Source organism: Callospermophilus lateralis, chromosome 2 (genome assembly GCF_048772815.1).
Source record: "Callospermophilus lateralis isolate mCalLat2 chromosome 2, mCalLat2.hap1, whole genome shotgun sequence".
NCBI lineage: Eukaryota > Metazoa > Chordata > Mammalia > Rodentia > Sciuridae > Callospermophilus > Callospermophilus lateralis.
The window spans coordinates 147,143,939-147,166,840 of record NC_135306.1 but is presented as its reverse complement, the minus strand read 5'-3'; the positions used below and the strand labels follow the sequence as shown (position 1 = coordinate 147,166,840).

Below are 22,902 nucleotides of genomic sequence, written 5' to 3'. Positions count from 1 at the left end.
GACTATGTGTGGATGGACCTGAGATCCGGGCAGGAGTTTGACGTGCCCATCGGGGCGGTGGTGAAGCTCTGTGACTCTGGGCAGATCCAGGTGGTGGACGATGAAGGCAACGTGAGTCGCCCCTCCCTCCACCTGCCCATGCGACACAGGCTGATCAGTGTCCCGAGGCAGGGGCCGGGAAGTAGCCGCTTCCCGAAGTAGTCATGGGGCACAGAGGCAGTGCCTGTGCCCCTTTCTGCCTCCCAGGCACCCACCCCATGGAGTGCTCTCCCCCTGCCCAGCTGCCCTTTCCATCTCCACAGCTCTTCCCTCCTCTCTGCCGGGGACTGGGGTGAGGGGTCGGGGCAGAAAACGCGCCCCCCCCGGGGGGGGGGCAGGGGTGCTTCAAGGTCAGACAGACTGGATTCGAACCCTGCTGCATATTGACTGTGCGACCTTGGTCACGGCTCCTTCCCTTCTGAACCTCAGTGTCCTCTCTGAGATGGGGTAACAGTGAATGTGTCCGAGTGCAGCTGCCCATGGGGAGGCCGCAGCAGAGCACCTCAGGACAGCTCTGGTGGACGGGGAAACGCCTAGAATCTCGCTCTCGGGTCGTGGCACCAGGTGAACTTGTCCTCCTTGAGGCTGCCCTGGGAATCCGTCGAACAGATGGACCCTCTACCTCTCCTGGCCCAGAAGGAAAGGGACAGAGAAGTGTGATAGGCAGTGCTAGGGAGGCCTTGCCGAGGGGGCAGGTCTGAAGTCAGGCCTTCCCTGGAGAAGGTGGGTGGCCTATTCAGGAGCCCACAGGGATGCCCCAGGGTCTCTGAGCTGTGTGCTCAAGTACAGCGCCGGCGTGTGTAGGTGGCATGGGGGACGTGTAGGTGGCATGGGGACATGTAGATGGGGTGCAGAGTGCACCGTTGCAGCTTAGCAAGGACACGAAGGACCCGGGGGAATTCGACTTATGATAACTTGTATCGTGCCCAGTGCTTTGCCTGAGACATCGGCTTAGCCTTGTAGCCTGAGGGGGGACAGTCAGGACCCAGAGGAACAGGAGGCTCCGCTGGGGAAAGGAGGGTCAGGGGTCCTATCCGTGGAGTGGAGGCTCATGGAGGCTCAGGAGGCCCACGGAGTCCTATCCATGGAGTGGGCAGGGCCACCCCAGCTGCCCTTTAGGTCTTCAAGGGCAACCCCTCAGGGTTTGCAGAGTCCTTTGATGCATGTTCTGTCTTTGGGTCCTCGTGGCATCTGGGAAGGACAGCGACTGTTCTATGGAGAAACTGAGGCACAGAGGGGGACCCCTGCCTCGTTGCACAGCTAGTGACGTTGCTGGAGGCCTCTGTGCCTGCGTTTCCCCTGCCGGCACCACAGCCACAACGATTGGACTCAGTTTCTGTTTACCATGCTTTTGTCCCCTGGGCTCTAGAACCAGAGGGCCCCAACGTCATTCCTCTAGGAAGCCACAGTGAGGCTGCAGTCACAGCAGCAGGGAGCCCGGCTCTGCTGTCAGGGAAACGGGTCCTGAACCCGCCTGAGCCTGAGGATGGGGACTGGACTCTGCAGGCTTGAGTTTCACCTGGGTCATGTTGCACGTCAGATGGTGTCCCGTAACCTGTGTCACCTGATCCTGAAGGTCCCCTCTTCCCCTCCCCCACCAAGGCCCTGAGTGGGAGCCATAAGAGGGGGAGGGGCACGGCTGGCTGGCAGGGGGTGCCAGGTTATGGAGTTGGGCTTTGCCTTAGTGGCACAGGGCCTCAGGGGGTCTGGACCCTTCTTTCTGTGCCCCCTCCCCCAGTAGGCCATTGTCCTTTACTTCTTTGTGCTCCCACAGACCCCAGCAACTTGGAAACAAGGACCCTGCAAGTCACCTTTGGTTCCCTAGAGCCCAGCAGAGCAAGTGCCCAGGGAAGGCTCTTGAGAAGGATGTGTGACAGGTTATGGTCCAGTCCTTACTGGAACCCCAGGGTCCCCTCTGTCCTAGCCACTCCTGTAGCTTGTGCATGCTCCTTCCCCTCCTCGGCAGAATACTTGTCTTCCAAGTTCAGTCCCAGGCCAGCTCTTTGCCAACCACACCCTGACCCTGGGAGTTGTCCATGCTCTCTCTCTTTCTCCCCCTCTCTCTGTGTGTCTCTGTCTCCCTAAGTCTCTCTCTCTGTCTCCCTGTCACCATCTCACTCTCTGGCCCTCTCGGTCTCTGTTTCACTGTCTCTGTGTCTCTCTGTCCTGTCTCTGTCTCTCTGGCATTCCTTTAGGGCCCAGCCTTGTTGGTAACCTGGTTGCACTTTGGCCAGAGCCGTGGGGGCAGTGGACCTTGCGCTGAGGGCTGCGGGCCTCTGCAGGGCGTCCTCCCACACCGCAGGCTCTGGACTCTGACTTGTCACTGGAGAACAGGGGCTGTGATTCTCAACAGGATGTTGTGAGGAACAGGGAGCACACGGGGTCTTTATAAAACAGAAAGCATTCGAGGGCTAATCCCCAGGGCTAACTTGCCAGGCCCAGTTCTGCATGGAGAAGCCTGGCCATTAGGTCCGTCAGTGCTCCCCACAGCCCCGGGAAGAAGGCATCGGATCCCTATTCCCACCCGAGGTAGAAGCTCCAGCGGGTGAGGTGCGTGAACTTCCAGGGCACGCGTGACTCAGCTCTTGGCCTCTGACTGAGCTGTCCTGGGGAGATGCTGCAGGGCAGAGAGCTGGCTCAGGAGCCCTTTCCCTCTGGCCCACTCCAAGGACTGGGACCAAGTCAGGCAGAGAAGATAGGCAAAGGGAGTTTTCCAAATGAATCAGCCTTCATCAAGAAACAGGGTGCCTGGAGAGGAATGTTCCACAGGGGACTGGAAAGTTCAGATGGATTCTCTGACCTCACCACTTGGCCCCCTCGTGACTCAGGGAGGCTGCTCGAGGGCCTGACTCAGGTTAAATGCTCCTTCCCTGGAAGGGCCACGAAATGCCAGGGTAGGCTCTGCCTGGCCCTGCTGTGATCCCTCTGAGTGTCTCAAGCAGGCACCACCCTGCCCCAAGAGGTGGACCCAGGCCAGGTGGGTCAGGGTGTGGGCTGCAGGTGCCTGAGGGTTTAGAGGGTTGAATGGGCAGGACTGGGTGCCTGGGGGGCAGGGATGTGATGCCCAGATTTCTTCTAATGTCTAGCTAATGGGGTTCGTTATGCCGGAGAAGAGCCAGAGGAGGCGCAGGTGGGGTAAGACAAGACATGCGTCACCTCAGTTGGGAGGTGGCAGAGAGGCTCCTTCTCCCCACAGTAGTCAGGTTCCTGTGTGGTTCCATGGAATAGGAGGTCTGTAAGGCTCTCCTCAGGCCGTGGCCACACATAGAGCATGGGTCAGGCTCTTGTTTCATGCAGGGTCTGTAAATGTGAGGAGAATGTGCTGGAGACCCCAGGGAGGGCAGCTCCTAGCACCCTGGGAAACCAGCCTTTTGCGAACTGTAAAGAGCTGATGAGCCTCTTGGGTGCACCCGTCTGCCACCTCCTGGCATCGCGGGGTATTGCAGGGGAGAGCCCAGAAGGCAGCCTGCATGTTTCCACTGCTGCTCACTGGAATGGAAAGTTCTCCTCTTGCTCCACATAGGTCATCAGCAAGACCGGTGAAGTATATCCCGGTGGGTCCACTTCTGTCATTGCCACTGCTACTGCCCTGCCCCCTGGTTTTCCCTTGAACCTGCTGCACCTACACAAGCCTCAGAGGCGCTGTTTTTACTGCTCCTGGGCCTGACATTCCCTCCTGCCATCTTTTTACAGAGATCTCTTTGTCTTCACTCAGATCTTAGCTCAATGCCACCTGAGGTGGCCCCTGACCACCCCATCTAAAGTAGCTCCCTCTGCAGTTCTCTATCACAAGTGCCCTTCAGTTTATTGTCGGCACTATCTGAAATTACTTTTATGTATTTGTTTACCAGAGTCTGGATTTGAAGCCAAGTCTGTACAAATCCAATTATTACACGTTCCACTCTGTCCTGCAAAGTGACCAGAGGGAATCTGGTCCCTTTAATGACAACTGTCTGGAGGGACTAAAGTCCCTGTCCTGCTTACCTCTTAGGTCTAGAGATAACCCCTTAAAAGGAAGAAGAGCTGCCTTAAGGAGTGGGACAGGCAGTAGCATGCTAAGACTCAAACCTGTTAGAACTGACGGTGTTTGCCCCCCAACTCCCACAGCAGACCCACAGACCCCAGGCTTCAGCTCCTCCAGGGCCTCTTCCTGAGCAGCATGCAGCCTGGGCCCAGGCAAATGAGCTGACCCCAGGGACTGTCCCTCCTGCAGGAACACTGGATCTCCCCGCAGAACGCCACGCACATCAAGCCCATGCATCCCACCTCAGTCCACGGTGTGGAGGACATGATCCGTCTGGGGGACCTCAACGAGGCGGGTATCCTGCGCAACCTGCTCATCCGCTACAGGGACCACCTCATCTACGTGAGTACGCCATGGTCCACTCCAGCCCAACACTTGCCCAGGGGCCCAGGCTCCTAGGACAGGACAGGGACTCTGCCTGTAGCCACTTGGTCTGAGGCTCGTCGTCCTCCCAGGCCTTGCTGGTGGGCTCTGTGGCTGGAGGAAGGGCAGATTACACTATAGGCTCAGGTGCCTTTGGGTGCCTTGACACCACTGGGTGGCCAGGCCTGGTCAGTGACAGGCTTAGCACATTGTCCAGGATCTGGGGAGCTGGGGCTCTCTTGGATATCTGCTGGGGGATTAACACTGGCTCCTCAAGATCAGGGGGGGCTGACTAAGGAGTTTGTACCCTTTGGAGGGGGCCGGTGGAGGAGGGCCTCAAAACCTGGATATTCAAGCCAGCCCTCCCTCCCTTCCCCAAGGATAACTGAGCTGGGACAGCCCTGATCAAGGGGGTGGGCTAGAGAACTGCAAGACCAGGCCCTGGAGATCACCTAGTCTACAGGTTTTCAGGCTTTTTGATCACAGGATCACTTTATGTTGTAAAAAATATTAAGGGTCCCTTTCTCTTCTCCCTGGGGGGGCAAGTGGCCACCGGAGGTTCCTGGTCTGTGGCCATCAGTCAGGACTGGGCCATGTGATAGCTGAGTGGGATGCCTGCCTGTCCACCTGCCTGTCAGAGGAGGCGCCTGTCAGAGCTGATGGATGCTCCACAGTTCCCCTGTGCTGAGGCCTGACCCCAGGCCCACTCCTATCAGGAGGAGCTCAGGGCCTCCTTCACAGGGGAGCAACAGGGGATGATGGGAGTCGTCCCTGACAGGGATCCTGCTGACCCAGGGCTTAGAGTAAGAGGTGCTAGGGTGTGTTTTAGGGATTTTGTAGGAGAATCAGCTCCTCTCCAGGAGAGGAGTAGGCCGACTCCAGGAACAGGCAGACACAGGAGTCGTGAGGGAGGGCGGGGGACAGGGGAGGCACCAGCCTGACTGGAGTCGGTGACACTTGCTTGTGAAACTGGGGAAAGGTGGTAATAGAATTGGCTACAGCCGCAGAGGTCAGCCTGGACATCGGGATATCATGTCCTTGAATGGGCTGACTAGGGATCAAAGAAAATAATTCCAGAGGTTTAGAGATTCTCAAGTGGTGGAGCTCAGTGGTTGAGCACCCCTGGATTCAATCCCCAGGACCAAAAAAAAAAGAACAGTTCCTAGCAGGCACCTTTCAGAGCTCCCCTCTGGGTGGAGTTGGGGGAGCTCAGAGGAGGTGAGCAAGCTCTGTGCTTGAATAGGGCTCTGGCCAGGGAACCCAGCCATGGCACCCAGAAAGGTGCCTCTTGGCTCATCCCAGGGCCTGAGACTCCGGGTCCGGAGGTGCATGGAGGATGCCCCACCTCACGGAGTCTGTGGTTCTGTATCTCAGTGGATGAGAACTAGAGCAGGGCTATAAAGAAGCATCCGGGCTGTTGCCTACCCAGAAACTGGACCTGTCCCTACCCATGGCAACCCCGTCACTTATGGATTGAGTTACCCTGAGGCAGCCCCGTGCACTCAGGATTTCTTCAGGTTACCTCACTGCTCACAGAGGAAGCTGGGTGGATGCTGTTCCTAGCTGCCTGGGGCTGGCCCAGCCACAGATCAACCCCGAGCATCCCAGAAGAGGGGCGGGCCCTTGGAGGACACCTAGTAGCCCTGACTTGATGGTCCCAGAGCCAAGGGTCACCCCTCAGTCCTATGGGGAATAGAGGGCGGGGTTGGCGGAGGCCCAGGAGTCCTGATGCTGAGCAGAGGCTGCAGCCCTGACTTGGAGGTGGGAGGCAGGGTCCAGCCTTGGCAAGTAGCCCTAGGGGAGTCCCTGGCCATCCAGTCTTAGCCTTCCTGGGCACCATGGGCTCTTATGTGGGGACAGTGCCCCTGTGATTCTGGGTAGGTGTTTGAGTCCCAGGGAACATCCTTGTCTCCAGGACCTGCCACCTGCCATGGAGGGGTGCCCAGGGTGGCAGTCCTGGGGGCTTTCCAGAAGAGGGGAGCAGGAGGTGGAATTGATTCCTGCCACATAGAGATCCCTGGTCTCTGCCCAGGGACTTGGGGCCCTTAGGGACCACATGCACTGAGTCCTTGGCTTGGGAATAGTATTTCCTCCAGTGCTCCATGGGGCAGGTTTTATTCCTGGAGCAAGAAGGTATTGGCCATTAACTCTCTGCTGCCCTGGACCTTCAGAGGGGGCCAGGGTCTCAGTGCCAGCTGAGGCCAGGCCTCCTGCTCTCTTCCCACCACCTGCTGCCTGCTCTGTAGGTCCCACAGATGTGTTCCTGGGGGATGGGGGAGCCTAGGTGGAGAAGGCAATGCAGGGGTTGGCACCAGTGACCCTCGTTCACCCCACTCCCTATTATCTGCTGGGTGACCTTGGCCAGTCTCTTTCCTTCTGGAAGCTTCCATTCTCCATCTGAAAATAAAGAATTCACCTCCAGTGGCCTCCCTCCTAGGAACAAGGGGTGATGGAGCAGGACCTGTGAAGTCCTGCGCCCCACGGGGGTCTTACTGCTAATTGGTTGTCCTTGCTTTCCTGCGAGGGCGGGGGGTCCTCCTTACTGAGGAAAGAGGTGGGAGTGTGTATTTTTAAATGGTTACATGTGCTACAAAACAAGTTTCCTTCTGACCCATAGAGAACCACTGCTACTGACTTCATATTGATTCCCCGAAAGACTACAAGTGAGTGTGTGGGTGAGTGTGTGTGAGTGTGCGTGTGTGTATGTGTGTAGTGGGAGTGTGTGTGAGTATGCGCGTGAGAGTGTGTGTGTGTGTGGTGTGAGTGTGTGTGTAAGTTTTCGTTTCCTTCTACACAGAAAGAGAATGCCCCTTTACACTCTTGGCCGCCTTGCCGTTGGCCGCCTTGGGGCCCCTCCCTGAAGTGTGGCGAGGGCTGCCACAGGGTGCTGAAGCCCCTCCCTGCTAGTTTCTGGGGGCAGCAGTTAATGCTGTCCACTGGGCCCATTAAAATAGTCACGCTTTCAGCCACTCAGCAAACACTGCTGAGCGTGTCCTATGTGACCTGCGTGGTGCCAGGCACTGGGGACAGAGGCCTTGAACCAGAACAATGGAGGTGTCAGGGATGTAAACTGAAGGGACTATGTGGGGCAAGACGGGTCACAGGACTGCTGTTTCCTGGAGGAGGTGTCATGTCAGCTTGGACCCGAGGGATAAGAAGGAATTAGTGAAGGGCGTGGGAAGTGCGTTCCTGGCCCCAAGGTTTAACAGGGAGGCCTCCCGGCTGTGGGAGCAGGGGCCAGGGCTTGGGGCCCTGTGGGCAGGGAAGGGAAGTGGACTTTGCCCCGAGGCCGTGGGAAACGGCTGGATGGATAACATGGTCAGATCTTTTCAAAGCCCACCCCAGCTCTGAGTGGGACAGAAAGGGACAGCAGGGACAAGTGTGGGAGCCGGAGGACCCCCACTGTGGACTGCTGGGAATGAGCGTGGCCTGCGCCAGGGAAGGAGGGAGAGGGGGCAGAAGGTTCTGGGGCCTCCCAGGTCCCTGCCCTGGACGGAGGGGGAGGAGGCTCTGTGGGCGCGTTGGGGGGTTGAGGGGGAGCCAGTGGAGGGAAGGGGGAGCTCGGGCGCCGACATGCTGCTGAACATCAAATGGGGACCTCAGGAGGCGGGGGAACGAAGGGCCCTGTGTCCAGGAGAGGACCACAGGAGCCATGAGCAGGAGAAGAGGGTCTAGCCCCTGCCCAGGAAGTTTCTTCATGGTGTCTCAGTGTCTCCCATGACCCTTTCTTATCACCGTCCCTGTCCTAAACTTGGCTACCGAGCTTCTCAGTGTCACTATCTGACTCTGTCTGGCTCATTAGGTCTGAAAGGGTGTCTGCCTCCATTCTTGGTGACCGCTGTTTGTCCCTCACGGCTGCCAGGGTGACCTTTTCCAACAGACCTCCCAAATATCATGCCCTTCCATGCCCCTTGCCTCTGTGCTTGATACCCACTGGCGAGTCCTGTGGCTTTCACGGTCCCCCAACACCCACCTTGAGGAACCCAGGAGCTGCATGTGAGCTCCCATGGCTCAGCCTCCCCAGGGCTGTGGGGAGACAGCGGGAGACAGCCTCCTGCCCATGGTGATGGCCAAACAGAGGAGTAGCACGTATGAGCAGGAAGTAATAGCAAGCTCGTGTCCCAGGCACCTGGCAAGGCTAAGTCCTTGTCCTTTAGTCTTTATGGCAATCTGAGAGGGGGTGCCGGTGTACAGATGAGCAGAGCAGGGGTTGCCCAGGGCATGTTCTCTGTGGCCGGTTCTTCCTAGGCAGGTTCCCCACCTGGAGGTCACTCTAGCTGCTTCCCATAGCTGGGCAGGACGAGTTGTAGAGGGAGGTGGCCGAGGTCCCCACCTGGTCCGTCAGCCCAGCCTGGCCACGGGAGCATTGTCCATGGAGAATGCCCTGCTCTCCTGTTTCCCACTGACCGGTTCCATTTTCTCCTGCTCCGGGCACTTTGCAACCTCAGACCAACTGTGGAGGGCGGGTGAGTGTGACGCAGAGACCCCTGAGGCTCTTTGGGCTTGTTCACTTGGCCTGGCTGCTCCCTGGCCCCCCTCTGCCTCCTGCTCCCTGCCCCCTCTCCTCCTGCCTGGCTCTGCTACAGGGAGTCAGCGCTGTGTGTCCCTGCTTCTGGCTGGGGCTGCTTGGATGAGGCTTGGTGGGAAAGGGGAGCCCTGGGCCAGGAGCAGGGTGTGTCTAGCCAGGGCTCCTGGTCTGGGGGTCAGAGCCAGGCCTGGAAATGGGCCAGGATTGCCTGGCACAGCCTCACCCTGGCCCAGGGTGGGCTTTACCCTGGCCTGAGATGCTGGGAGCCTTGCTTTCCTTGCATGGCCTCGTTGAGGCTGCTGGAGCATGGTGGCAGCTCTGGTGTCACTAAGGGGGTGGGGACAGGCGAGGCTGTCTCCTCTCCTATATGGACACATTTTTCTTCAGCTTCTCCAGGTCTTGAATGTCAATACATCCATCACCAATCACAGGCTGGGCCTGACCTTTCCAAGCTTTGGATTTGGATGGGAGTAGGGAGGGTCAGCCCCTGAATGCCTCTCCCTGCTCTGATAGCAGGGGCCAGGCCCTGCTGTCCCTCATGTGGCAGGGCCCATGCTCATAATGGGAAATCTTGCCCATGAGTGGACACCCACAGAGGTGTCCTCGTAGAGAGAACTGCCAGAAGGCTGGCCCTGTGCCTATGCCACCTAACAGATGGAGGTGCTCTGTCCCCCGAGCACAGAGGCTCCCTCGGCCCTGGGGCAGTGCTGCAGAGAACAGGCCCCCAGCCACACATCTTAGCCCCTTCCGCTCCTTTTATGTATTTATTTTTCTTTTCAGTTCTGGAGATTGAACCCAGGTCTTGTGCTTGCAAAGCAAGTGCTTTACCATGGAGCTACATGCTCAGTTCTTTTTTAAAATTTGATGTTGAGACGGGGTCTCACTCAGTTGCCTACATGGCCTTGAACTTGCAATCCTCCTGTCTCAGCCTCTCAAGTAGCTAACATTATAGTGCCAGATCCTTCAGCTCTTTTTGACTTATTTCCCTTTTCTACATCCACCCTGTCTCCCCTCTGGACAAGGTCCAATTTATTAATTTCTTTTCTTTTCTTTTTTTTTTTGAGAGAGAGAAAATTTTTTAATATTTATTTTTTAGTTTTCGGTGGACACAACATCTTTATTTTATTTTTATGTGGTGCTGAGGATCAAACCCAGCGCCCCACACATGCCAGGCGAGCGCGTTACCGCTTGAGCCACATCCCCAGCCCCCAATTTATTAATTTCACTCCAAAAGTATGCTTGCAGGGCTTGGAGGTAAAGTTGGGAGCCAATATTTAAGGTGTACCTACTGTGTGCTGTAAATATTAAAATATATCATCTCTCCAGGCACGGCATAATAATCCTAGCTGCTTGGGAGGCTGAAGCAGGAGGATCTTAATTTCAAGGCCAGCCTGGGCAACTTAGCAAGACCTTGTCTCAAAAACGATGGTGATGCAGCTCAGTGGTAGAGTACTTCCTTTGCAAGTATGAAGCCCTGGGTTCATTCTCTAGGATCACACACACAAAAACTCCTTTAATCTTCATAAAGTTGTCACATGTCATTTTGCTAGTCTAGAAGGCTAGACTGGACAGTCTTCAGGCCCACAGCTAGCCTGAAGGCCCTGTCTTGCTCCTAAGGAGGCAGGACCCTACCCAGGTCTGTGGGGCTCCAGAGCCAGTGCTCTTCCTTCTGAGATGGAGCAGGCAGAGCTGGAGCTTTCTGGAGTTGGTCTAGAGTCCGACTTTGAGAGCTCACCCTGACTTGTTGCCCGCAGACGTACACGGGCTCCATCCTGGTGGCTGTGAACCCCTACCAGCTGCTCTCCATCTACTCTCCAGAGCACATCCGCCAGTACACCAACAAGAAGATTGGGGAGATGCCCCCCCACATCTTTGCCATCGCTGACAATTGCTACTTCAGCATGAAGCGCAACAGCCGTGACCAGTGCTGCATCATCAGGTGAGCAGCCTCCTCTCCGCAGTCGTAGGAAATGCCACAGAATGCCTCAGGAACCATTGCATATAGCACAGAGAATCTCCTCCCTTTCCCAGGTCTTACATCTCCATTAATGCTACCCAAGCTCACGCTAGCTTTAAAAGCCAGCCCTGCCCCCTACTGATGGCTCCTGTATGCTTAGTTGAAAGCTCAGATTCCCTTTTTCTCTTGGGCAGAGAGTAAAAGGCCAAGGCTTTGACTGAGCCGCTAATGTGTGCTGAGCTTGTGGCAAGCACAGGTGGAGTTGGGAGTATGTGTCTGAATGCAGGGATGGAGGGTTGCTGGTGGGCATGGCAGAGCCCTGGTCTCCTTAGCCCTCCCCAGCCCTGGAGAGTCCAGCTGTCAGTCATAGCACAGACAAGGTTGCTGCGTGTCTCAGCCTGGGCTGAGGCCTGGCCCGCCTCCCCCTCCTCTGCAGTGGGGAGTCTGGCGCAGGGAAGACAGAGAGCACAAAGCTGATCCTGCAGTTCCTGGCAGCCATCAGTGGGCAGCACTCCTGGATCGAGCAGCAGGTCCTGGAGGCCACCCCCATCTTGGAAGGTAAGACCAGGGCTTGGAAGACGGGGTGGGGATGGGTCGGCCTTGCCCATGACCTCTACCCACCCGCAGCATTTGGGAACGCCAAGACCATCCGCAACGACAACTCGAGCCGCTTCGGGAAGTACATCGACATCCATTTCAACACTCGGGGCGCCATCGAGGGCGCCAAGATCGAGCAGTACCTGCTGGAGAAGTCACGTGTCTGTCGCCAGGTGGGCCCTGGGGTGCGGGATCAGACTTGGTCCTTCCTTGGCACAGAACCCCAGCCTCAGTGGGTGGGCACACACCATCTGCCCATCTCTGGCAGATGCTCACCTCCCCGTACTGCTGCACTGCGGAAGCCCCAGCTCCCCGGTACAGCCACTTGCTAAAATAGTGAACCATGCTTACCCTCTTTCCTCTCTTGGACCTTCTGTTTCCTGATGGCCTCCTCCGGCCCCTCACCTCTGCCCACGCTGCAGGCCCCAGATGAGAGGAACTACCACGTGTTCTACTGCATGCTGGCCGGCATGAGCCAGGAGCAGAAGAAGAAGCTGGGCCTGGGCCAGGCCACTGACTACAACTACCTGGCCATGGTGAGTCCCAGGCAGGCACCCTGGGGAGGAGACACTTGTCCCAGGAGGGGACACCCTCAGAGTGAGGTGGGGGAAGATCCAGACCACACCCACACAGCCCCTAGCCCCAGCCTGGTGGTAGGAACTTCCATGGACCTTCTCCTGTCCCCTGACCTGCCCCAGCCTATCTGGGCGTGTCTATGCCAGGTCTGTCCCCCCCTGGACACATGCCAGCTTGCTCTAACATCTCAATGAATCCTTACCACAGGCAAGTTCTTAGGCGTAGACTCCAGTGCAGGGACACATGGACATACGCACCCATGTGTCCATGCATTTGAAGAGGTCTGCATACGGTCCTGGCCGTGCACATGAACTCTGTGTTGTCTTTGAGGACGTAAGGACAGGGCCCTCTGCCAGGTGCCCCAGGATTGTAAGGAATTGGCTGCTGAGGCCTCAGCCTTGAGAGCTTGCTGGTGACAGGGTCCGGTGCCAGCTTCTTACTGCTGTCTGGACACCAAGGAGAAGTGGGCCCTGGGGCCATCACTGCCACCCAGCATGGGGTGGGGGACCTGGGGGCCCTGTACACATCCCTGGGGAGAGCCTGGCCAGGCCACAGGGATATGAGTGTGGCTCCAGCACCTGAGGTGTGTGCCTGTGGAGTGACAGGCCTCTGGGCACACTTGGACTCACACAGCAAGGGGCAAAGTCCACCTGCAGATCCCCTCCCTCTCCCACCTGGGAAGAGATCAAGCCACTGACGGGAAGCATGGCAGGGCCTGGTGCTGTGAGTGCTGGGCAGGTGACAGGGGCAGGCCTGGAATCTGTGACCTGGCTCCTCTCACTTGTGGGAAGTGTGTTCTCGTCAAGCCCAGGCAGGAAATTTCTAGACTTTCTAGACTTGGTGCTCACTCGGAGGGGTCAGGGCACGAGCCCTGGGCTGATCTGGCAGAAGCGACCCTTCTGCTCAGGTCCCCGTGGTCTCCCTGATGCCCTCCTGCTCTCCACTCTCCCCTTTGCCCCCAGGGTAACTGCATAACCTGTGAGGGCCGGGTGGACAGCCAGGAGTACGCCAATATCCGTTCCGCCATGAAGGTGCTCATGTTCACCGACACGGAGAACTGGGAGATCTCCAAGCTCCTGGCTGCCATCCTGCACCTGGGCAACCTGCAATACGAGGGTGAGGCTGCGTGGTGCCCAGCCCTGTGCCACGGCATGGCACCTGCCTGCCCGTAGGCTATTGGTGGTATGGTTTCTGTGCCAGTGAGTACCCTCTTTGGGACGGAGGTTTGGGAGATTTGGAGAGCTCTGCCGCCCTGACATCAGCCTTAGGTGTGGCAGCAGTATGGAGAAATTCCACCATGGTGGGATACAGGTGAAGTTATGTTAGGAGTCGACCGTGGCCTTTTAAGACCCCTTCCCCACTGGTTTCTTCTTTACAGTTAAATGTCTTAGAGAGTAAATCTTTGAACTAGTTCATACTGAAGTATGAGTGACCAACTAGCCATTTTCTGAAAGGAAGAAGACCGGGGAAGGGAACAGGCTCACATATCTGACCCTCCCTGGGTATCATTACACCTGGAGAGGAGATGGTCCCCTGAGGCAGGCACTGACTCCCATTCTGCTCTTCCCCTGGTGCCAAGCATGGGTCCTGGGCACAGTAGAAGCTCTGGGAAATTCACTCCATGAATGAATGTTCTCAGCATGAAGGCCGTCAGCATTTGTGAATCTTGAAAGATTAAGAGAAAGGGTGCACCAGGCAGAGGGAAGAGCATGTGCAAAGTCTTGTGGCCAAAGGTCTTGAGGCTGATGCTCTGGAAGCGTGGGGTGGAGGTTGAGAGGTGCAGCTGCTCTCTGCTGCAGATGCCAGGCTCTAGCATGCAGGGTGCCTACCCTCATGGTGCCCACAGGCTCTTGGTAAGAACACTCATCAAACAAACATTGACCCAGAGAAGCACTTAGTCATGGTACTGATGCCCTCTGGGGACAGGGCAGGTGCCTGAGGGTAGTTGTGGCAGCCTGGTCCTCCTAGGCCTGTCCTCTTGTCCCCTCTGCCAATCCTTCCTGCCTGACACTGCTTCCTTTGCTGCCCGTAGCCCGCACATTTGAAAACCTGGACGCCTGTGAGGTCCTCTTCTCCCCGTCGCTGACCACAGCTGCTTCACTGCTCGAGGTCAGTGCTGGCCCTGTAGCCACTCCTGCTCCTGTCCCTCTGAAGACAGTGTTGACTTGGAGCTTGGCGGCTGGGATGTGGGAACCAGGTTGTCGGAGCCCCCGGCTGGGAGGGTTATTTAGGCTCAACACTGAGAACCAGATGTGTTCAGGGATTGGGTCCCAGGGAGCAGAACCAGCCGAGGACGCTGTGGGGGCCAGGAGGCCTGGGCTGGGGGCCCTGTGATGCTCTGGGCCGTGTGAGCCTGTGTGTCCTTCTTACAGGCTCTCAGTCTGCATTTCTGGGTCAAGGGCCCTAGTGCATCAGTGCCATCTGTCATGCTCAGCAGGCACTTATCACCTGGGCTGGGAAACTGGGATAAATAAAGCCAGAGCTGGGGCTAGTCCTAAAAGGGACAGGTAACATGCTGGTGGGGTTGAGAGGGACCATCAGGGAGAGAAAGTCCTTCCAGGCAGCATCTGGGTAGTTTTGATGGTGGAAGCATTTGGCTGAGGCCATGGGGAAGGGCATTCCTAGTGGAGGGAACATTCTGGGACAGGCCGGTGGGAAGGGGGAGGGTAGTCCAGCTGTGGGTGGGGGAGAGACGGGTGGCAGGTGAGCACCTGTGTGTCTGCACCAGGTGAACCCTCCAGACCTAATGAGCTGCCTGACAAGCCGCACCCTCATCACCCGTGGGGAGACCGTGTCCACCCCGCTCAGCATGGAGCAGGCGCTGGATGTGCGAGACGCCTTTGTCAAGGTGGGCCCTTTGTGGAGGCTGGGTTATTGGTGGGCAGGACGGGGGAGTTCTCATAGCTGGCCTCGCTCCCCACCTGCCCTGGGCTGGAGACTAGGCTGGCACCACCCGCCTCCCTCTGAGCCCCACATGTCCATATATCCCATCAGAGGTGGCTACTGTGCTCCTGGGGCCTTCCCAGCTCCCCCCGCCCCTCCGTCAGGCCCTAGACCCTTAGCCTGCTTTGGTCAGCTTTCCCATCCAGGGGACACCTTCTTTGGTCTTTGCTGAAGACACGGATCCACCTGACCTGCCCCGAGTCCTCCCTATTTCTATTCACATTCTTGCTACTCACCAAGTCCCCCAGGCTCTGGGGAGACAGATGGACGGAGAGGTGGGAGCCGGGAGGAGTTCTTTCCAGCCTGCTGGGTTGGGGAATTGTCCCAGCAGGAGGGAGTGAGGGAACAGTGTGAGGAGGGGCCTGGGGCCTTCAAACAGCATGTCATTCCACAGCCAGGGTGGGGCAAGGTCACATAGGTCCAGAAGCCTGCTGTCCCCAGAGGGGAGGTGCGACTGGTGTGGCCACCTTTCAGGGCATCTATGGACGGCTCTTTGTGTGGATCGTGGACAAGATCAACGTGGCGATTTACAAGCCTCCCTCCCAGGAAGTGAAGAACTCCCGCCGGTCCATCGGCCTCCTCGACATCTTTGGGTTTGAGAACTTTACTGTGAACAGGTATCTTGTGGGACTCTGCTGAGGGAGGAGGGGTTTCTTTGGTAACATGGTTAGGAGAACTATCCCGTTGCTCCCATGAAACCACATGGATGAGGCTCCAGGCCCTTGGAAATTTTGACTTTGGTCATGTGGAGGTCTTTCTTTCCTCCCTTTCCTCCCCAGGGTCAGCTGAGGCCAGCCCAGGTGGTGGGGAAAGCCCTCATATGGTCCTGGACGCGGGAGGTAGCCTCTGGTCCCCAGGCCCCATAGCCCCTGCTGACCACCCAGTGTCCAAGCTGCAGGGTGCCTTGAAACAGGTGAAGCTGAACCAAGCTGGAGTGCCAGGGTCTCAGCCACCCTTGGGGACCTGTACCTCTTGAGGGCCATGAAAGGGACTGATGGTGGCACAAGTGGAACTGGGGACAGCCAGCTCTGGACCACTGCCTAGCTGTGTGGCTCTGCTTGCCAGCTTGTCAGCCCCCTGGCACCTCTCGATGACACTTTATGGTCCACCTCCCCAGCATCTTGGCTCCCCACTCTTGGGTGCTCCGACAGGCCTCTCCATGGACCTGATCTGAAGTCTCACCTGTCATTTGACCTTGGGCAAGTCCTTTGCCCTTGCTGGGCCTCAGCATCCTCCACTGCAGGTGGAGAGGTGGCCTTGACAATCCAGCCTCGCCTTGGAGGCCCCAGAGGCCCTGACAGGAGCAACATGCTGCAGAGTGCTGCAGATCGAGGCAGAGCAGCCGCTGGGTGGCAGGGCCTGGGCCTCAACGACATCCCCTCACAGTCCCCGGTGTCCCTGCAGCTTCGAGCAGCTGTGCATCAACTTTGCCAACGAGCACCTGCAGCAGTTCTTTGTGCGGCATGTGTTCAAGCTGGAGCAGGAGGAGTATGACCTGGAGAGCATCGACTGGCTGCACATCGAGTTCACCGACAACCAGGACGCCCTGGACATGATCGCCAACAAGCCCATGAACATCATCTCCCTCATCGATGAAGAGAGCAAGTTCCCCAAGGTGGGCCACAGCCCGCGGGGTCCCGGAGAGCGGGCAAGTCCCTTCCCCACTCTGAGCCTCAGCTTTCCTCATCTGTAACATGAGACTGCCTCTCAGGGTGACTCTGGGTCAACTCCAGTAGAGTCGCCTGACGTGTGGGAATCACCCACTGTCCCCTAGGTCCCCGGCCAGACAACAAAAATCCAAGCACATAGTTGGTGCAGGATACATGTTCAAGACACAGACTATGCCTTGGAGTCAGGGAGGAGAAGGGAGATAGCTCTCAGGATTTTAATCCCAGGAAGAGATGTTCTGGAATATTCTTTTAAGATTGTAGGGTTCCAAAGCACCCATTTCACAGACAGGAGGCAGAGGTCCTCAAGCTCCCGAAGGGCGTGCATCCATGGGCTTAGAGGGAGGGGGCCTGGGGAGTGGGTGGCTCTCAGCGGTCCTTCTGTTCCTGCAGGGCACGGACACCACCATGCTGTACAAGCTGAACTCACAGCACAAGCTCAACACCAACTACGTGCCCCCCAAGAACAACCATGAGACCCAGTTTGGCATCAATCACTTTGCAGGCATAGTCTACTACGAAACCCAAGGTGCGGGCAGGCTCCAGGGTGTCTGCGTCTGCCTGTCCCCAAATCCTACCCCAGAGAGAGGCCTCAGGGTCCTGGGATACAGAGAGAGAGGGAGGGGACCTTAGAAAAAGTGGGGCTCAGTGCTCTTTGTTTGTTTTTCCAGAGTTTTCTTTTTTAATATATTTTAAAATTGCAGTGAAGTATGTATAATATAAAATTTACCAATTCAGTGGAATTAGGTACATTTACAATATTGGGCCACCCTTACTACCATCCACTTTCTGGACCTTTCTGTAACCCTACACAGAGCTTTGCCCCTATTATCAACAGCTCTGTCCTTCCCCAACCCCACCCTTCATCATCTCCCTCTACTTTCTGTGTCCATGAATTTGACCATCCTTAGCACCTAAGTGGACTCCCACAGTATTTATCATTTTTTTGGTTGTTGTTGTTACTGAAGATTGAGCCCAGGGATGCTCTATCACTGAGCTACATCCCCAACCATTCTTATTTATTTTATTTTTCTATTTTGAGACAGGGTCTCACTAAGTTGCTGAGGCTGGTGTCAAACTTGCGATCCTCCTGCCTCAGCCTCCCAAGTCGCTGGGATGACAGGCATGTACCAATGCACCCAGCAATATTTTTCTTTTTGCATCTGGCTCATTTCACTTAGCACAGTGGGTTCATCCATGTGGCAGCATGCATAGATTTTCTTCATTTTTACGGTGGATAATATTCCAGGGAACGGCTCCACCACATTTTGCTGATGTGTTCCTCTGTTAATGAACACTTGTGTGCATAATGCTGCTGTGAACATTGGTGTACGAGGATCAGAATCCCTGCTTTCAATTCTTTGGGGAAGGATCTATGTTCTTTTGTGTATATGAGGAGACAGGCTCAGAAGGCGGGTTGACTGTCCTGACATGTCATGGCACAGCCTGTTAGTCTCAAAACCAGGCCTAGAAACAGCCCCTTACTCACTAGTCTCTCCAGCGACAAGACCCAGTGTGAGAATTGAAAGGGATGCACACACATGGTCTTTCCTCCTGAGGATGCACGGCTGGGTTCATTTCAAAGCTAGAAGGTGGGAAGAGGCACCAGAACACAGGCTCTTCCCACTCAGAATTTTCACAGGAACTGGTCAAAAGACTGCAGCCTGCCAGTGTCCCGCCTCTTCCATCCTGGTATAAAGTGCTGACCTCACACTGGCGTCTGTTGCAGGTGTATCTACACTGAGTTCCTGCCAATCAGCCCCAAAGATCCCACCCATGGTCAAAGGTCAAGGGCATTCAAAACAAGCTCGGAGGCTTCGGGTCACACTGCCTCACTGTATTGATCCAGAGGTCTTAGTTCCTCTGTGGGCCGCACCACAGTGACAGGCTTTACCACTTTCATCTAACAGTTGAGGACACTGGGGCCCCAGAAAGGGGACACCCCTAAAGTCTCACAGTGAAGCTCCTAGAGCCTTATCACTCCATCCCAGCACAAGTGCCCCCTTCCATTACTGTGTGCCTCCTGCGACTCACCCATCCCCAGACACCAGGTGGGCAGCCCAACACTGGGCCTCTGTGCCATCTGCCATCTGGGCGTACCTCCTGTTTCTTGGGGGCATTGTCCTCCCCTCCAGGCATCCCCAGCCTGTGGGCCTCCCATCCCTAGCAGAGATCCCCATTAGCCAGTTCCTAACTCCTCAATACTGGAATGGCTTTTGCCTCTGGGGTCTTTCTGGTGCAGGGCCCTGCCCGGGTTGGCACCAGGAGTCCTGGGTTTGAGTGTTAACTCTGCCATGGCTGGCTGTGTGGTGTTAGATTACTCTCCTAGCCTCTCTGAGCATCCTATCGTTGGATGGGGAAGATAAGTCCTGGCCATCCCATATATGTAGGGGGCTGTGAGGACACTTTGTAAAACATATGTACTGTTCAACCATGAGGTAGTTTTCATTCTGTTAGCTTGTACTGGGTGAGTGTGTATTCTCTCCAGGGCTTTGAAACCTTGGTTCATGGTGGCCTAGGAAGGTTCAATCAGGCAGGTGACGCAGTCCTCTCCCAGAGACCAAGACCTCTGGCCCTTCTTGGACAGGCCGAGAGGGGGGCAGTGTGGGTGGGGGGACAGTCCCTCACTTCCTCTGATCTTAGGCAAGATGCTGTCAACTGTAGGCCTCAGTGTCCCCCACTGTGAAACGGACCTGGGTAAACTAGGTGTATCTTGAGGGTCCTGGTGGCTCAGTCACTGCTGGTCTGGGGGAGGCATGATCTGGTTTCCAGGGGCTCCACAGCTGGTGAGGTCTGACTGCTCTTTCCCACTGCCAGGCTTCCTGGAAAAGAACCGGGACACCTTGCACGGGGACATCATCCAGCTGGTCCACTCTTCACGGAACAAGTTCATCAAGCAGATCTTCCAGGCTGACGTGGCCATGGTAAGGCCAGCGGGTTTTCCACTGGGCAGTGCGGGCCCCGGAAGCCAGGCCTGGGTGTCCATCAGAGGAGCTCCTAGGGCCACAGAGCAAGGACAGGGCTTTGCTGAGGTTCCAGAAGGGACCTGGAGAGGTCTTCAAGATGCTCCGTCTGGCCCTTTTGTGGTGATTGGGGTTGTGGCTGGGGTACGAGGCCCAGAGAGGCCACATGAGAGGTCACGGAGCAGAACCTGGCCAGGACTGGATTTCCCAAGAGGGCGTCCCCCTCCAACCTCCAGCAGGTAAATGGAATGAGGGGAGCGGGTTCCGCCTCAGGAGATGGGATGGGTGTGGCATGCAGTGACACTCAGACCCTGCACAGGAGACAGGAAGACTGCCCCCCACCCCCACCCCAGGCCCCAGCTGGCTGTCTAGTGGGCCGGTCTCCTGTTTGCCCTGTTATTCCACATTTCTCTCCTTTCCTGGAGGATGCATGGAAGGGCTCACGGGGAGGGTGGAGTCCCCACCCCCTCAGCACCTGTGCAGGTGACCAAGCTGCTTTGGGACACCAGCCGTACAGAGAGGCCAGGACCCCAGGCCTGTGCCCGAGGGCCTCCCTCTGTCCACAGTGCATTGGGTCCTCTGTCTGCTGACCTGGCCTGGCCCCTGTGTCCACTCACCTGCCCTGTGGTTCCCCTTGTAGTTTCTCTGTGGGTACTCCTCCGGCTCTCTCCGCCAGGCAGCGGCTTCCACCAAGGTAAAGCCTCAGCCGGGGGCAGGACGGCAGGAGAGGCCTCGGCCCCGTGGGGCAGAGGCGTGGGGAAAGAGTGGGGCTTTTCCCCCTTTTGTGGAGTGTGTTTTCTGTGGAGTGGTTTTGGAGTGGTTTGGTTTGGGTTTTGAGTTGTGTGTGCTGTAGCTCTCTGGGTTTCGTAAAGGAGGAAACCGAGTCCGGGAAGAGGGGCAGGCCTTGCGCAGGGGGCACCAGGAGCTAAGGCAGAGCCGGGACTGCAGCCCCCACCTCCTGCCCCCGCCCCTCAGCCGCTCCTCCACGGGGCCCTGGTGGCTCTTCAGGGCCTCTGACGATCTCAGACACAGGGGGCACAGGTGGTCTTCTCTGCATGTTGCAGATGAGAGGCTGGGGTCAGAAAGGGAGGGATATGACATCTGGGGCCACCATTGCCTGGGTGTCCTTTCTGCCACCTTCAGGGTATGGCTCCTGAGGTGCTTCAGATCCCAAAGGTGCCAGGTGTCCCTTAGCACAGTGTGGCACTGCCTCCCCTTTGCCTCCCTTTTGTCAATTCAGTTTCCTCTTTGCCTAACATGGACACCCCCCACATGTGGCCTAATGCCAGGCCCCTCCTTCCCCAGCTGCCAGAGCCTCACAGAGCGCAGGAACAATCTAGAAGCCCTCCAACAGCAGGTCAGGGAACTTGTTTGGATGGTGACCCCCTCCTCTGTCCCCCCAATCACACACACACACACACACACACACACACACACACACACACACACACAAGTGACCTCAGGGAGAGGGCTCCTAGGCGCTTGAGGCTCCAGCACCCAGGCCCGCACCCCTCTGACCTGCAGCTCAGGTGTTGTAGGTGAGGCAGGTGTGGCTCAGGGTCCTCCGAGCTCTTCTCTTTCCTGTTCCCAGATGCTTCGCTCTGCCGCCGTCTGTCCCCTGGCCTCTGCACACCTGTTGAACCCTGTCTTCTCCTCCCGCCCTCTTCTCTCTGTCCTCTCTTTCCAACCTCCTGGAGGTGCCTGAGCCTCCATGTGTCCTTGCTGTTCGGAGGCTCCCTCCCTGAGGTGAGCAGCTGTGTGCTGAGGTCCAGACACGGGAGCCTGGGCTCCCCTGTCCTCCCTCCTTTCCTGAGGGGCCATCAGGAGCTGAGGTCACAGTACAGCAGTGACACAGTGGCCTCGGTCACATCTCCTGGGCACTCGTCTGGGCCAGGCTGTGAGCCAAGCTAGCTCCTGTCAGGGAGGCCAGGGTACTTGCTCCAGGTCACACAGCTCGTGACGCGCAGCGATTAGAACTCAGCTCTGTCCCGTGCAGTGCAGGGATGTATCCAAGGCCACACACAAGTGAGGGCTGAAGTGTGGTTTTTGAGTCCCTGCTGTTCATTGCGCTGTGTGTCACAAGTGGGACAGAAACCGCTTCCTAAGGGCTGGAACCACGATCTCTCTCTTAAAGGGGAAGGAAGGGCTTGGTGGATTGTGGAACATTAGGTCACAGCCGGCCAAGTGGCAGTGTGGCAGCTACAAGGCTCTCCTCAGGGGGGAGCCCACAGCACCCCCTTCAGTGATCTGCAGGGCCACTCCCCAGGTTGTCGTCCTCTGACTCTCCTCTACTGCCCCACCCAGCCCTGGCTGGTGTAGGGACAGTCATGCCCTGAGGGCAGCGCTCCAGGGCAAAGTGCACCCAATGGACATCAAACGCAGCCTGCAGGGGGCCTGAGGCTCGCCTGCCCCCCTTGGCTCGATTCTGTGGAGCCATTTAACACGGACCTCCTGACTTCTCAGTCATCCTCACCATCTGCAGATTATGCCAGAAAACAACAACTCCCAGGATTTCCCTCAACCAAATCGAACCCCATCAGAAACCCAGATGGGAGAGCAGGCCCCAGAGCTTCAGGCTCTCATTCAGTCCATGAATATTCACCGAGTGCCCCCATGAGCCGGACACTGTCTCAGGTCCTGGACACACAGTAGTGAACAAAACAGAGGAAAAAAAAAAAACAACAATTCTCTGTCCTCCTGGGACTTGTGTTCTAGGAGAAGCAGGAAATCGTTAATAAGACAATGAATAAGGACAGTGTGCCAAGTTAGTGTAAGTGGTGTGGGGAGGACCCAGGAGGGAGGGAGGAAGGAGGTGGTGGGTGCTGTGGCTATGCACAGAAGTCCAGGAGGGCCTCACTGTGAGGCCGGTAGGGAGGCCAGGAGGCCAGCTCATGCATCTAGAGGGAGGGCTTTGCAGGGAGAGGGGGCAGCCTGTGCAAAGGCCCTGAGGTGCTGCCTGGGGCTTGCTTGGCAGGGTCCAGAGGCTGGGGTGACTGCAAGAGGGTGAACAAGTGGAGTAGTCTAGAGAAACAGATCCACTGGGCAGTGTGGGTTCTAAAAGGACTTGGTCCTTCCTACAGCACTCTGTTCACTATTGGGAGACCCTGGAGGGTTTGGGGTCAGGGAGACATGTGACTGGACTATTTTAACAGGCTCTCTGGCTGCTGTGTGGAAGAAGAGGAGGGGTGTAAAGTGTGGGTGACAGGGCAAGGAGACCGGTTAAGAGTTATCACAATAATGGGAGA

The 22,902-nt window shown here is 56.9% G+C and overlaps 1 protein-coding gene across 4 annotated transcripts in view; it reads left to right on the top strand.

Annotated features, from left to right (window-relative positions):
* Myo7a (myosin VIIA) overlaps nucleotides 1-22,902 on the top strand; it is a 61,116-nt gene continuing 38,214 nt past the window's right edge. For 3 of the 4 annotated variants that reach the window (XM_076843948.2, XM_076843947.2, XM_076843946.2), the window contains exons 1-13: nucleotides 1-111; nucleotides 4,253-4,405; nucleotides 10,709-10,893; nucleotides 11,348-11,469; nucleotides 11,539-11,681; nucleotides 11,931-12,044; nucleotides 13,047-13,200; nucleotides 14,117-14,193; nucleotides 14,813-14,932; nucleotides 15,502-15,644; nucleotides 16,432-16,642; nucleotides 17,088-17,223; nucleotides 19,512-19,618. In XM_076843948.2, coding sequence (XP_076700063.1) covers nucleotides 13-111; nucleotides 4,253-4,405; nucleotides 10,709-10,893; nucleotides 11,348-11,469; nucleotides 11,539-11,681; nucleotides 11,931-12,044; nucleotides 13,047-13,200; nucleotides 14,117-14,193; nucleotides 14,813-14,932; nucleotides 15,502-15,644; nucleotides 16,432-16,642; nucleotides 17,088-17,223; nucleotides 19,512-19,618 — 1,764 coding nt within the window. In that variant the 5' untranslated portion in view covers nucleotides 1-12. Of the gene's footprint in view, nucleotides 112-4,252; nucleotides 4,406-8,874; nucleotides 8,893-10,708; nucleotides 10,894-11,347; nucleotides 11,470-11,538; nucleotides 11,682-11,930; nucleotides 12,045-13,046; nucleotides 13,201-14,116; nucleotides 14,194-14,812; nucleotides 14,933-15,501; nucleotides 15,645-16,431; nucleotides 16,643-17,087; nucleotides 17,224-19,511; nucleotides 19,619-22,902 lie in introns of all 4 variants that reach the window. The other variant, XM_076843945.2, reaches the window with a different exon arrangement.